We start from the raw sequence: 12786 nt of genomic DNA on the forward strand, positions 1-12786 counted from the left end.
CAGACCCCAAGAAGTGCTGTATATTCTGTATTGTTTAATATAAATGCATTTTTTATTCCAATCCCGATTTGTATTTGAGATTCCTAAATCCCATCGGACTTGACTTCTTCGTGTCCCTCAATGAGTGTAATACCAGCATTCAACAGCGGTTTCTATCATCATCATCATCACCACCCACGCTATGCATAAAATATATAGGTCCGCGGAGAGGCCGTGCAAACTGCAATGGAATATGGGGCATCTCTCTCTCTTTACCTAATATTTTGATTCTATCCTGACATTTTTCAGTTGGAAGGGCAGTCTATATGCGTAACGGTAAAATAAAAAAAATAAAACATTATTTAATTTTTTTTTTTCAAAAAGGGCACTTTTTTGATGAGGCTCAAAAAGGCAGGTGCTCAGGCACCCCTTGGCCTCTATGTGTGCACGTGCCTGGTCTTCAACATGTCACGTAAAGGAGAGATTACTGAGCTAGAACAAGAAGATGACACAATAGCTCAAAAGGAACAGATCATCGAACAGGTTGAAGAGGAACCCAGAAACAAAGAAGATTCCCAAGAGCAGCCCGAAAGGTGTAAAGACGGCGACACAGCTGAAAGGAATACAAGAAAAAGTGGAAGAATCATAACTCTGACAGAGAAGGGCAGAGAGATGCAAGAGGAGAAAATTGTAGGACTCCAGCGAAGGTTCCAAGCAGTATACAAGAGATGGAAAAATAATGCGAGAGACACCAAGGAGATACTATCACTAACTAAGACAGTGACTGGGGAACTCAAAACAGTCATTACTGATATCCGTGGTTTCTCCGCTGACGTCCACCGTGCATATGAAGAATAAGACAAGTTGACACGCCAGATCAGGAAACCCGTAGGAGAGTCGATCTGTGCACCCAAACATCCCAGATCATCTTCAAAAGAGCCTCAAGCCGACTGTATGGAACACCTGAAGATGAAGATTACTATCCTGAAGACAGTACTCTATTCACAGGAAGCCACAACTCTTACTTCTCTAACTCAAAGAAGACCTCCGTACGTTCGAAAGGGTCCACAGCAAGACGTCAAGATGCTGCTGCTGACGTCGCTGCAGGCCAAGCTGTTCTCAAGCTAACAAAAGAGCAACACCAAGAACATCGAGAAATATAGCGGCTGGAAGAGGAAGCTAAAGAACAGATAGCCGAACAAGAAGCAGCAGCTGTCCAGCGTCGCTTGGAGATAGAGGCGGATCGCTTGGAGAGAGAAACAGATGAGTTGAAAAGAAGAATGCAGCAGGAGGAAGAGGAAGCTACAATCAAAGCTCAAATGATATCGCAGCATACAGCCCTCCAAAGAACCCTGGATGAAAGGAAAAGAAGGGTACAGCAACTGGAGGAAATGAAAAGTCTAGATGCAGCCCAAGTGAGAAAACAAGTGTACAACCAAGTGGCGACTACAGAAGAAGAAGAGAAGCTAAGCATCGAAGTGGATAGCGAGAGGAGAACAATCAACCAAATACCTGCTCCTACAACTCCTCCTTCCCCGTATGTGCTCTCTGCACCAAGAACTGTAGCCCCCCTCCTGGGTGAAAGTACTTCAGAGCTCGTCAGGATCCTAGCTGACGCAGTGAGTTCAAACAGAATCCCCATTCCCGAACCTGTAGTATTCAAAGGGGATCCATTATTATACAGTGACTGACTGGAAACTATCATTTCAAACCAGTGGAGGCTGCTGACCAAATTTTTAGGTGAAGCACAAATTATTATATTATATTATATTAAATTATATTTTTTAAACATCCCCAATGCTGCAACACCCCCATTCCTCCCAGGTGTCAGGCTCCTCATTCGCTTCCATTCATTTTGGGGACCATGTTTAAATATCGGAGATGAACGTTATTTCGATTGATATGAATAGCTAGTTACGTTTATATATAGAGATGATAAATTAATTAAACGTAAAAAAAAGAAGAAAAAAAATTGAAGTGATTTGAACTTGTCACCAACTGACCATAGGCTCCACAGCAAGCTGACAAACGAGTTGAGCTAACCGTCAATATTAAAAATGAGTGACGAATGTATAATTTACACTTGTGCCAATTGCCTACTTATTATTAAGCTAGGTATTGTGCGAGCGTTGCTTGATTAACCTGCGTGGTTATTATGTAGGGGGGATTACGAATGCATAATGCAGCGGCAACCGCGCCTCTGCCGCGCCGCGGCAGGGCGCGTATAAGGGGGCGTGCTAGCGCGCGGTCACGTGGGCGTCGTGGCCAATCAGAGAAACACTGAACGAAACGCTGAACGCAAGTTAGTTACCTTAAGTGTTCACGCATCAGGCCCCACGCTGTCAGGCCCCGCGCTGTCAGGCCCCTCAGGAATTTGGGTCACGAGACCGTCACAGGCCCGCTCAGCAGCGCCACCCAGTACAGTACAGCTCAATACATACAATTGTTAAGGGGATGCAGACCAGAGAAAGACTTTCGTCTCGTTTACATCAGGGTCCCCCATTTTCAATTCATCATAACATATACGACACACACGACATACAGATAGACAGTACTGCTACATCTATACATTTATGACATACCAGATTTGCAAATACAGTACTGTTTGTGATACAAAAAGTGTCCAGAAAAGAGTGTATATACATTTGACGTAGAAACTGTACATTGGAGGAGGTTGGGTAGGTGGGGTGGGGTTGGGTGGGTGGGGGGGGGGGGGGGGCATAGGCGGCGGGTATGTAAGGCACGGGCAGGCTATGCCTTCCCAGACCAGTCTACACATTATTTTTATTAAAAAAATATATATATTTACCTTTATTTTACCAGGTAGTCACTTGAGATCAAAGATCTCTTTTTCGAGGCAGCCTAGGCTACGATATTGTGTGTGTGTGTGTGTGTGTGTGGGGGGGGGGGGGGGGGGGGCTGGGGTCGGCCGACAGAGGTGTCAATGGATAGGTGTGGTGACCGTTAACATTCCAGACGGCCTGAATACCCTGAAGACTCTGGCAGGAGCACTCATTCAAGGGTACTACGACTATGCTTGCACCTCATGGTACCAAAGCACCTCAAATGCACTAAAAACCAAATTACAAACATCTCAAAACAAACTAGCTTCCTGCTATGCAATATGATGCTGAGCGGAAGCTAGCATGAAACAGAACGTAAGGTTATGTATATAACCAAGTTCTGTGAATGCTAGTGACGCTCAGCATCTAGACGCCACTGCGGCCCTTGATCTTTCATTGTGGTGAAATTTGTTGGGAAGGAGATGAGTGTGTGGCCCCACCCCTGCTTATGTAGGCAGCAGATGGGGGTGTGGTCAGACGGATGTTGGTATGTAAAGGTACATTTTGAAATGTATTCAGTGCATATCCACTGAAGCGAGATATATGCAATATGATGCTGAGCGTCACTAGCATTCACAGAAGTTGGTTATATACATAACCTTACGTTAATACGCTATAGCAGAGCGTCTCAACTCTCAATTCCATATACAGTGTAGTTACTACTTTTCATTAGTACAATGGGAAATCTTGGGACTTTCTATTGTCTTGCTACGAAGATTTATTTCCTATCATATTATTTTCCAAAGGTAGGCTAGTCTGTACATATTGTATGAAACACAAATATGAAATACAAATAATCACCATACACACATATTGAGATTATTGTAGGCTAATAGAATGACTTCATATCAAAATTGCCTTCAACCACATTTAAAAAGAAACTTTATTATAAATACATCACCCTTTTCAGTCTGTAGATAAACTCTACCTAAATAAATATAAAATGGCAACAAAATAATTATGAAGCATATTGAAATCAGAAAGTAAAATGGCTTGACAGCTTGATCAGCCCTAAAACCCTTTCAACTTTGAAATATATTATTATTTTGCACTATACTAATATTCTGCCTGTCACACCTACACTATGTACAGAGAATAAATAGGAAAAGAAACTACAGGAACATTTAAAAATGTATTAAATAAAAGGTGACTGTGACAGGATGATTATCTGGACATGAGGGTATATTTTCCACATCAGTATGTAGTAACATCTTTGTACTGCATGCCATTAACTGTGTGGTTTTGACCCTCAACTACATGGGACTAGAATAAACTGGTAGTTTGTAAAGATGACACTCTTATGGTTCTGTTGATGCTGTTGTCGTTCAGATCCTTTGAGGTGAAAGTTCAAGGGATCCCTTGGAAAACAACCAATTATTCACCTCAAAAACATTGCTAAACCTGGGTTAGTTCTAGTTCAACATGATTCCACTATCTTCGCTCTAGCTTTAAAACATCCCATGAAATTAAAAGTGTTTTCCTCCCCCCTCCATTTTAAACATTTTTTGTATGCACCTAGTTCTCAATCTATTTATCACTATATGCCAAAAATAATCACACATCTAAAGAAATATACTGTCTTCTCTTCCTGGAAAAAGTGCGAACACCAAAAAGAAATGTTCAAACAAGCTCATCTCCCGACACGTACGCCGTACGTCTAAATGGCAGGGGTGTGAAAAGTACCCAGAAATTATGCTCAAGTTAAAGTATGGGTACCGTCTCAAAACCTTACTCAAGTAAAAGAGTATCTGGCTAAAAACACACTTGAGTAAAAGTCTAAATGTTTCTACTTTTAAATGTACTTAGGTACTAAAAAGTAAAGTACTAAAAAGTAAGTAAAATTTTTTTTTCTGACCATCTATTCTTCTGATAGCAGTTGTTTAATCAAAGACCCTCGCTTTCTAGTCACGCACAAGGACCAATCAGCATGGGTATGGGCGGGTTCATTTCCCATTGATGGGGATTTGATTGGCTGTTTTTAAATAAATTGCGGCCGCGGGATTAATAACGTTAACGTTAGTTCGGCCAGAGAAACAAATATACAAATTAAAATGGTTGGACCTGCGAGATTTGTACTTTGTAGGTCTGCATATTAAATGTAAGGAGTAAAAAGTATGTATTTTTTCTCTGAAATGTAATTGAGTAAAAAAGTACAAGTATACAAACCTAATAATACTTGAGTAAAGTACAAATCCACAAAAAAAGTACTTAAGTATTGTAACGAAGTACAATTACTCAAGTACTTTACACCCCTGCTAAATGGTAAATGGTGCATTTATATAGCGCTTTTATCCATTCACACACAATGACGGTGGAGGCAACCATGCAAGGTGCCAACCTGCTCACTGGGAGCAGTTAGGGCAGTGGTCACCAACCTTTTTAAGCCCAAGATCACGTTTTTTTTTTTTTTTTGTGAAGGCAAGATCTACCTATTGAAGCGTTGAGAGAAAAAGACAGCCAAGATTGTACTTTAAACTAAATGACTTTTATTTGCCTGTATTCAAATTACATGCAATGCTTTGGTCCAACATTAAAACGTCAAAGTAGAACTGTAATATCGCTGCTGTCGGGCCAAAACCTCATAACTCCAAAAACCCAACTTTTCAGCAGATGAAAAAAACGAACACAGATTTGAGGGTGAATAGTGTTAGGAGGTTTAGACAGATGATCGGTTTAATGCTTTCCCATTGTTTAAACTTTGTAAAACCCACACACACATATGGAGGATGATCTACGGAGTTGATTTATAGAAAAAAAAAATATAAAAAAAAATGGAGTTATGAGGTTTTGTCCCGACAGCAGCGATATGTACTTTCTCAGTCAGTGGTAAGTGCAGTCATCTTATGCAACATCACTTTTCACATCAAAACAAAAGTAGAACTGTAATGTGGACTTTCTCATATTATTAACATTGACAAACATATTTACAATTAGCATTTTATAAAGTAGAACTGTAATGTGTACTTTCTCAGTCAGTACTAAGTGCAGTCATCTTATGCAGCATCACTTTTCACATCAAAACAAAAGTAGAACTGTAATGTGGACTCTCAGGGAAAGATACATTTTTTTTATTTTATTAATTTTTTTGAAAAAAAAAATATTCAGGGAAAGATCTACAGGGAAAGTCTCAAAGATCAACCAATCCAATCCAATCCAATCCACTTTATTTATATAGCACATTTAAAACAACAAAGTTGACCAAAGTGCTGTACAAGTCCACAAACATAGGATAAAACATAAAACATAAAAATGTAATAAAAACACATAATAAAACAGTACAATGTGTCACATAAAAAGGCCAACCTCTCGAAAACGGTTTAAAAAACAAAAGCCAGAGCAAATAAGTGTGTTTTGAGGCGTGATTTAAACACCTGCAGAGTGGGGGCCTGCCTAACATGCAGTGGCAGCTCATTCCAGAGCTTTGGGGCTGCCACTGCAAAAGCACGGTCCCCCCTAAGCTTCAGCCTGGAGTTTGGAACGGCCAAGAGGAGCTGGTCAGAGGACCTGAGGGACCTTAGAGGAACATAGGGTTCCAGCAGGTCTGAGAGGTAACCCGGTGCCAAGCGGTTCAAACATTTAAAAACAAACAGTAAAACCTTAAAATCAATCCTAAAACGCACAGGAAGCCAGTGGAGGGCAGCCAGCACAGGGGAAATGTGCTCCCTCTTTCGCGTTCCCGTCAGCAGACGGGCAGCAGCGTCTTGCACCAACTGCAAACGAGAGAGGGAGGCCTGACTGACGCCCACGTACAGGGCATTACAGTAATCAAGGCGAGAGGTCATAAAAGCATGGATAACCGTTTCAAAAACAGAACGGGATAAAAAAGGTTTGACCTTAGACAGCCTAAGCTGGAAAAAGCTCCTTCCCACCACAGTATTGATCTGCTTGTCCAGCTTTAGGTCACAATCGAATTTCACCCCTAGGTTGGTGACTGTTGGCTTCACAAAAAGCCCAAGAGGGCCCAAATCACCAGGAGGAGGCACATGACCATTGCTGGGACCAAACACCATGACCTCTGTTTTACTGTCATTGAGACAAAGACAGTTTGATGCCAGCCATGCCTTAACATCATCAAGGCATGCTAATAGTGGTTTTACCGGGTTGGTAGTGTTTCTTTTTAATGGCATGTAAATCTGGCTGTCATCTGCGTAGCAGTGAAAGGAGATGCCATGCTTTCGGAGTATAGGCCCTAAGGGGAGCAGGTACAACACAAATAAAATTGGCCCGAGAATTGAGCCTTGGGGAACCCCGCAGGGGAGAGGTGCTGTGGAGGATACAGCGTCGCCCAGGCTAACACAAAAACGTCTCTCAGACAAATATGATCTAAAAAACTCCAGGGCTTGGCCTTTAATGCCAACCCAGTGCTCCAAACGGGAGAGCAGAATATTGTGATCCACTGTGTCGAAGGCAGCAGTGAGATCTAAAAGTACGAGAATAAGGGAGTCACCAGAGTCAGTGGCGAGAAGGATATCATTAAAATCAAGATCGACGGGTTGGTGACCACTGAGTTAGGGGTTAAGTGTCTTGCTCAAGGACACTTCGGCACGCTTAGTTGTACTGTCAGAAGATTTGCTGGGAATATTCATGACCCCTAGGTTGAGAGACCTGTTGATTTGCTGGGAATATTCATGACCCCTAGGGGGAGAGTTAATCTGGGTGACCCTGTGACCTTTCCTCTGGCGCCACCATAATGATCTATAGCCAGAAATAAATGTTGCAACATCAACTCTTGTGTCGTCTACCCAGTAAAGTGTTGCATGTGAGTTATGGCAAAGTGGGTGGAGGTCTGCACCGTGTGCATTCTTGTAGTTGTGTGACTAACAAGATACGCTAATTTGAAAACTGAAAGTTTGGCCTGATGGTGTCATTAGAGGAAAAGGTCATAGGGTCACCAAAATCAACAGGTGTCTTCCATTCGAAAGTATTACTTTTCCAGATATATATTGTTCACAGACATCCAAACGGGGGACGAAAACAATAACGTCTTTGGCGGAGCTAATAACCTATGCCACTATAATAACCTTTTTCTTTAAATAGCGATACTGTGTGTCCAGTCCTGTTTTCCCTGGCAGTGTTTCTGTGTCGTCATCGTCCTCCTCCTCAGCCTGAGTGGTGTACAGGTCGGCCAGCCTGCTGAAGCGTGGCCCCCAGCCGTTCAGGCGCCCGTAATCCAGCTCCTCCTCTGAGCTGGAGGAGCAGATGGTGCTGAGGGAGCCGGCGTCGGAGCCCTCGCCTTCGTAGTCAAACACCAGGAGACGGTCGTTCTGGGAGAGAAGCGTCGTATTAGCTACACAATCATCACGTCACACAATGAAACGTCCCCATCCCGGGTAGAATTAGACTTCCATCTATCTCATCATATCTTCTTTTAACACATATGAATATGATATACACCTGTTTTTTTTTTGTTTTTTTTATCAGTTTTTCTTTATTTTCCCTTTTCAACATGAAACAAGACAATACAATACAATAACAATACTGATAAACAAGACATCACAGGACAATAACAGTAATAATAATAATAATAATAATAATAATAATAATAATAATAATAATAATAATAATAATAATAATAATAATAATAATAATAATAATAATAATAATAATAATAATAATAATAATAATAATAATAATAATAATAATAATAATAATAATAACGACAATGACAAGACCATCAGTTAAATCAGAATAATGAAAAAAAAAAAAAAAAAAAGTCATGTATAAATTAAATATATAAATTAATAAGAATATATATATATTCTTATTAATTTATATATTTAATTTATACATGATTTTTTTTTTTTTTTTTTTCATTATTCTGATTTAACTGATGGTCTTGTCATTGTCGTTATTATTATTATTATTATTATCGCAGTGGCGAATTCTCAGGGACTTCAAGGTATTCAGAGAAGGCCCTGTGAGCCTCAGAAGAAAGAAAATATGAATTTTAAAAATTACTTTTTTTATTTTTATTTTTTTATTTTTTTTAATCAAATGTATTAAAATAGTTTGTGTCGCTAATCTGTTAAAACCGCACTGTTTCACTCGCCATAGTTGTTTTCGACCCATTCACTGCGCATTAGAGCGTTTTTGTACAGGAGAAAATAACAGCCAATCGGAGATTTCTTTTCACAAGTCTCTGGGCAGACTTTCCTCCATCGGGTATTCTAGCTCGACCTGCCCAATAAACCTTAACAGGAGCCCAGGTGTGGAGTGACAGTTTGATCAGCCAATCACATTTGGAGCTGTAGTCAATGGGCGTAGTCTTTTAGATGCCAAAGTATTCTAGAGTCTGGCTGCGTCGGCCAATCAGAGCGCAAAACGGCAAACGCGGAACTTGCTACCTTAGTTAACTATCAAGCAAGACAACACGAGACAAACTGAAACATGGCAGCAGCAAATGATACCGTCGATGTTGTTGCGGATTTATTAACAGTTCCCTTTTCAAGAAGAACATTCAATGAAAAGATGGACATTATCAAAAAAGGCCGCCCAACCCCAGAAGGACTGGAAATCAGCCAGGCATCAAAGGCTGGTTACGAGCGACATTTCCAGGCTAGTAATTGGGAACGGTACCCCTGGATGACTGGCTCGGTTTCACGGAAGAAGCTTTTCTGCTGGGAATGTTTGTTGTTTGGGACCGACAAGGGTGCGTGGAACTTTAGAGGCTTCGATAACCTTACCTGTTTAACAAAGTCTGCACAAAAGCATGAAGGCTCGGCAAGTCACCTTAAGGCAACAATTAGTCTGAAAACATTTGGAGACGCAAGGATTGATTTACAGCTGGATGAACAGAGACAGAGAGAAACAACGATGCACAACGAAAAGGTAAAAAAAAATCGGGATATTTTAAAACGGCTCATACACTGCGTGGTTTTCCTAGGGAAACAGGAGATGGCTTTCAGGGGCCATGATGAGAGTGGAACATCTTTGAACCGGGGGAATTACCTGGAGCTTTTGTCATTTTTAGCAGAATATGATCCAGCTTTGCACTACCATCTGACCACTTCCAAGGTATTTATTGGAACCTCAAGTCAAATACAGAACGATTTGATAAGTGCTGTTGCTGATGTGATGAATGACGAAATTAAAGAAGAAATAAGGAACGCGTCATGTGTAGCTCTAATGCTGGATGAAACGTCCGATGTGAGCAATGCTGCACAGCTGTCAATTGTTCTTCGTTATGTAACAGACGGTGGCGTAAAAGAGAGGTTCATTAAATATGTGGATGTGTCGGGGGGCAAAACAGCAGAAGAGGTTGCAACCCTGGCTCTTAATTTCTTGGAGGAATATGCATGCACAGATAAACTTGTAGCGCAGTGTTACGATGGTGCACCTGTTATGGCCTCGGGACTAAACGGTGTCCAAGCCAAAGTGAAGGAAAGGGTCCCCGATGCGCTTTTCATACACTGTTATGCACATGTCCTTAATTTAGTTTTATCTCAAGGTGTAAAAAAAATTCAAGAATGCAAAATCTTCCTCTCACACCTGTCTTCCATGGCCGCGTTCTTTACTAAATCGCCCAAACGTACGCAAGTGCTTGACCAGATGTGTCAAAGGCGACTGCCACGAGTTGCACCAACTAGGTGGAATTTCACATCAAGATTGGTTTGCACTGTATTTGAACAGAAAGATGCTCTTAAGGACGTGTTCCAGTACATAGTTGACCACCACGAGGAATTTGACGATACTGCTACAGGCGGTGCTGATGCTCATATATCATACTTGAGCACCTTTGAATTTAGCTTTTTAATTTCAACATTTTACGAAATGTTTTCCCATGCAGATGTTCTTTTTGACATTTTGCAGAGCACGTCATTTGACATGCAGTTTTGTTTGGCTCGGGTGGACGAGTTTTGCATTCGCATTGAGGAGCAGAGGCCACGTTTTGAGCAACTCTATGACGAGACAGTGAACACCACCGGTGTGCCACCTGGGCGCAGAGCGTGCGGAGATCCACGTACATACTACAAGAAGGTGCATGATGGCATTATTGACAATATTCTAAATCAAATGACAACTCGTTTTAAAGATCACGAAAAGCTTTCATTCCTTTCCCTTCTGGATCCCACGCAGTTCACCATCTATAAGAAAACGTTCCCTGAAACTGCTTTCACAAGCCTGACTGACAGCTACGGGCCGCGTTTTGACTTGCCACGGCTGAAAACCGAACTTGGTGTCATGTATTCTATGGCAGATTTTCAGGGAAAGGACCCATCTGACCTTCTTCTATTTCTTCAACAAAAAAAACTCAGTGAAAGCATGAAGCAGCTATATAAACTGACGTGTTTAGTTGTAACTATCCCTGTCACCACCTCAACCGTGGAAAGGACATTTTCTGCCCTCAAGCGCATTAAAACATATGCGAGGAATACAACCGGACAAGCCCGACTCTCTGCATTATCCTCCATGTCAATTGAAAAAGAAATGCTCCTGGATCTGAAAAGGACTGATCAGCTGTATGACCGGGTCATTGAAAAGTTCACCCAAACGGACAGGAGGATGGATTTCGTCTTCAGGTGAACCACGTCAAAATGGTGAGTGAAACAAATTAATTTATATTGATTATATTGATCTGCCGCTGCGCATTTTATTTCCACACATATATGTCTGTCTTGAAATATTGGCTGGGCTGCTGTGCGTTTCATTTGGTAATTCTTGACTTGATCTTTCTTTGCATACCGTAACTTCCCTCTAAGCACAATTTGAATTGTATTAAAATAGTTACATTTGTTTCGTTGTTGAGTCACCATGCATGTCTAATAATGACAACTCGCTGGGAGGCGGAGATCGGCATTGGTTTTAGCGATCACGCAACGTTGAACCACACGATAATGTTGCCGTCTCTCTCTGCTTTCTCAATTCTTCGCTTGATATAATTAATACAAATGTCCAATATAACGGAATTCGTTAGCTCATACAAATGTGATTATAACAGACTGCTGTTTAGTGTCGGGCCGACTGCCCACAGAACTGTCTATTTTATTTCAAGTCAGCAGCAGCAGCACGGAGTATCGAGGGACTTATTTTATTTGGAATATAATATTAATAATATATAATATTATGAAGGCCCGGTTAACTCCGGTACGCTTCGCCACTGATATATATACATACATATACATACACACACACATATATATACATATATACATGCATATACCCACATGTATGTACCATAAGGCGAGATTACTTGAGCACCCGTCATCTCCAGTATCGACAACCAAGGTCCCTACCCCGTGAGGACCCCAAATCCGGCGCCCCAGCGAGCCAGAGCATCATGCCTCTTTAACACTCCGACTCACCAAGACCTCGAATCAGGGGCCCCCACCAGTCCGAGACCGCGTCTTGTTTGCTTTTCTCATATTTTTATATTCAGAGTTAATGATATTGTTTACACTGTTCATTTTTTCTCATACGTATTTTTAAATAAACAATAATAAATAATAACAACAATGACAACAACAACATCATTGTTATACAACAGACAGGCCTCTTACGCGTCTGTTGTACAACTTCTTCCACTAGGGAAACCCACCTCCAAAAAATACACAACCGGGGATAGACATCCCAAGACCCCCGGCCCCCACCCCTCCCCCAACCAAACAGCAAAACCACCAATCGACACGGCCAGCGACAGCATGCGGATATATTCACATACCGCCACTAGCCGTATCAATCAACAGTCCCTCTGCTCAATCGAGAAAACAGCGGAGACCAAAGGTCCCGGAACATCCACCCCCGGCCGCGCTCCTCCAAGGTCAATCTCTCCAATGGAAGAAGCTGGGATATCTGATCTTGAAACATCTCAAAAGTGGGCGAAGAGTCATTTTTCCAAAACAGGAGAATACATTTCTTGGCAAAGTATGTTATAACAATCAGCAGTCTATATTTTTTTGGATCCATCTGGATCTCTGGTAATTCATTAAGTAAATAGGCACATGGGGACAAGTCAAATTCCGTTTCT

The 12786-nt window shown here is 41.4% G+C and overlaps 1 protein-coding gene across 1 annotated transcript in view; it reads right to left on the bottom strand.

Moving 5' to 3' along the window:
• Window positions 1–471: 471 nt before the first annotated feature.
• LOC311232749 (B-cadherin-like) overlaps window positions 472–12786 on the bottom strand; it is a gene marked incomplete at both ends in the record, with an annotated part of 45068 nt that continues 32753 nt past the window's right edge. The window contains 2 exons of the mRNA XM_084338328.1: window positions 472–592; window positions 7866–8086. Coding sequence (XP_084194454.1) covers window positions 472–592; window positions 7866–8086 — 342 coding nt within the window. The remainder of the gene's footprint in view (window positions 593–7865; window positions 8087–12786) is intronic.

The sequence above is a fragment of the Notolepis coatsorum genome (assembly GCF_963971535.1).
Source record: "Notolepis coatsorum genome assembly, contig: SUPER_7_unloc_3, whole genome shotgun sequence".
Taxonomy (NCBI): domain Eukaryota; kingdom Metazoa; phylum Chordata; class Actinopteri; order Aulopiformes; family Paralepididae; genus Notolepis; species Notolepis coatsorum.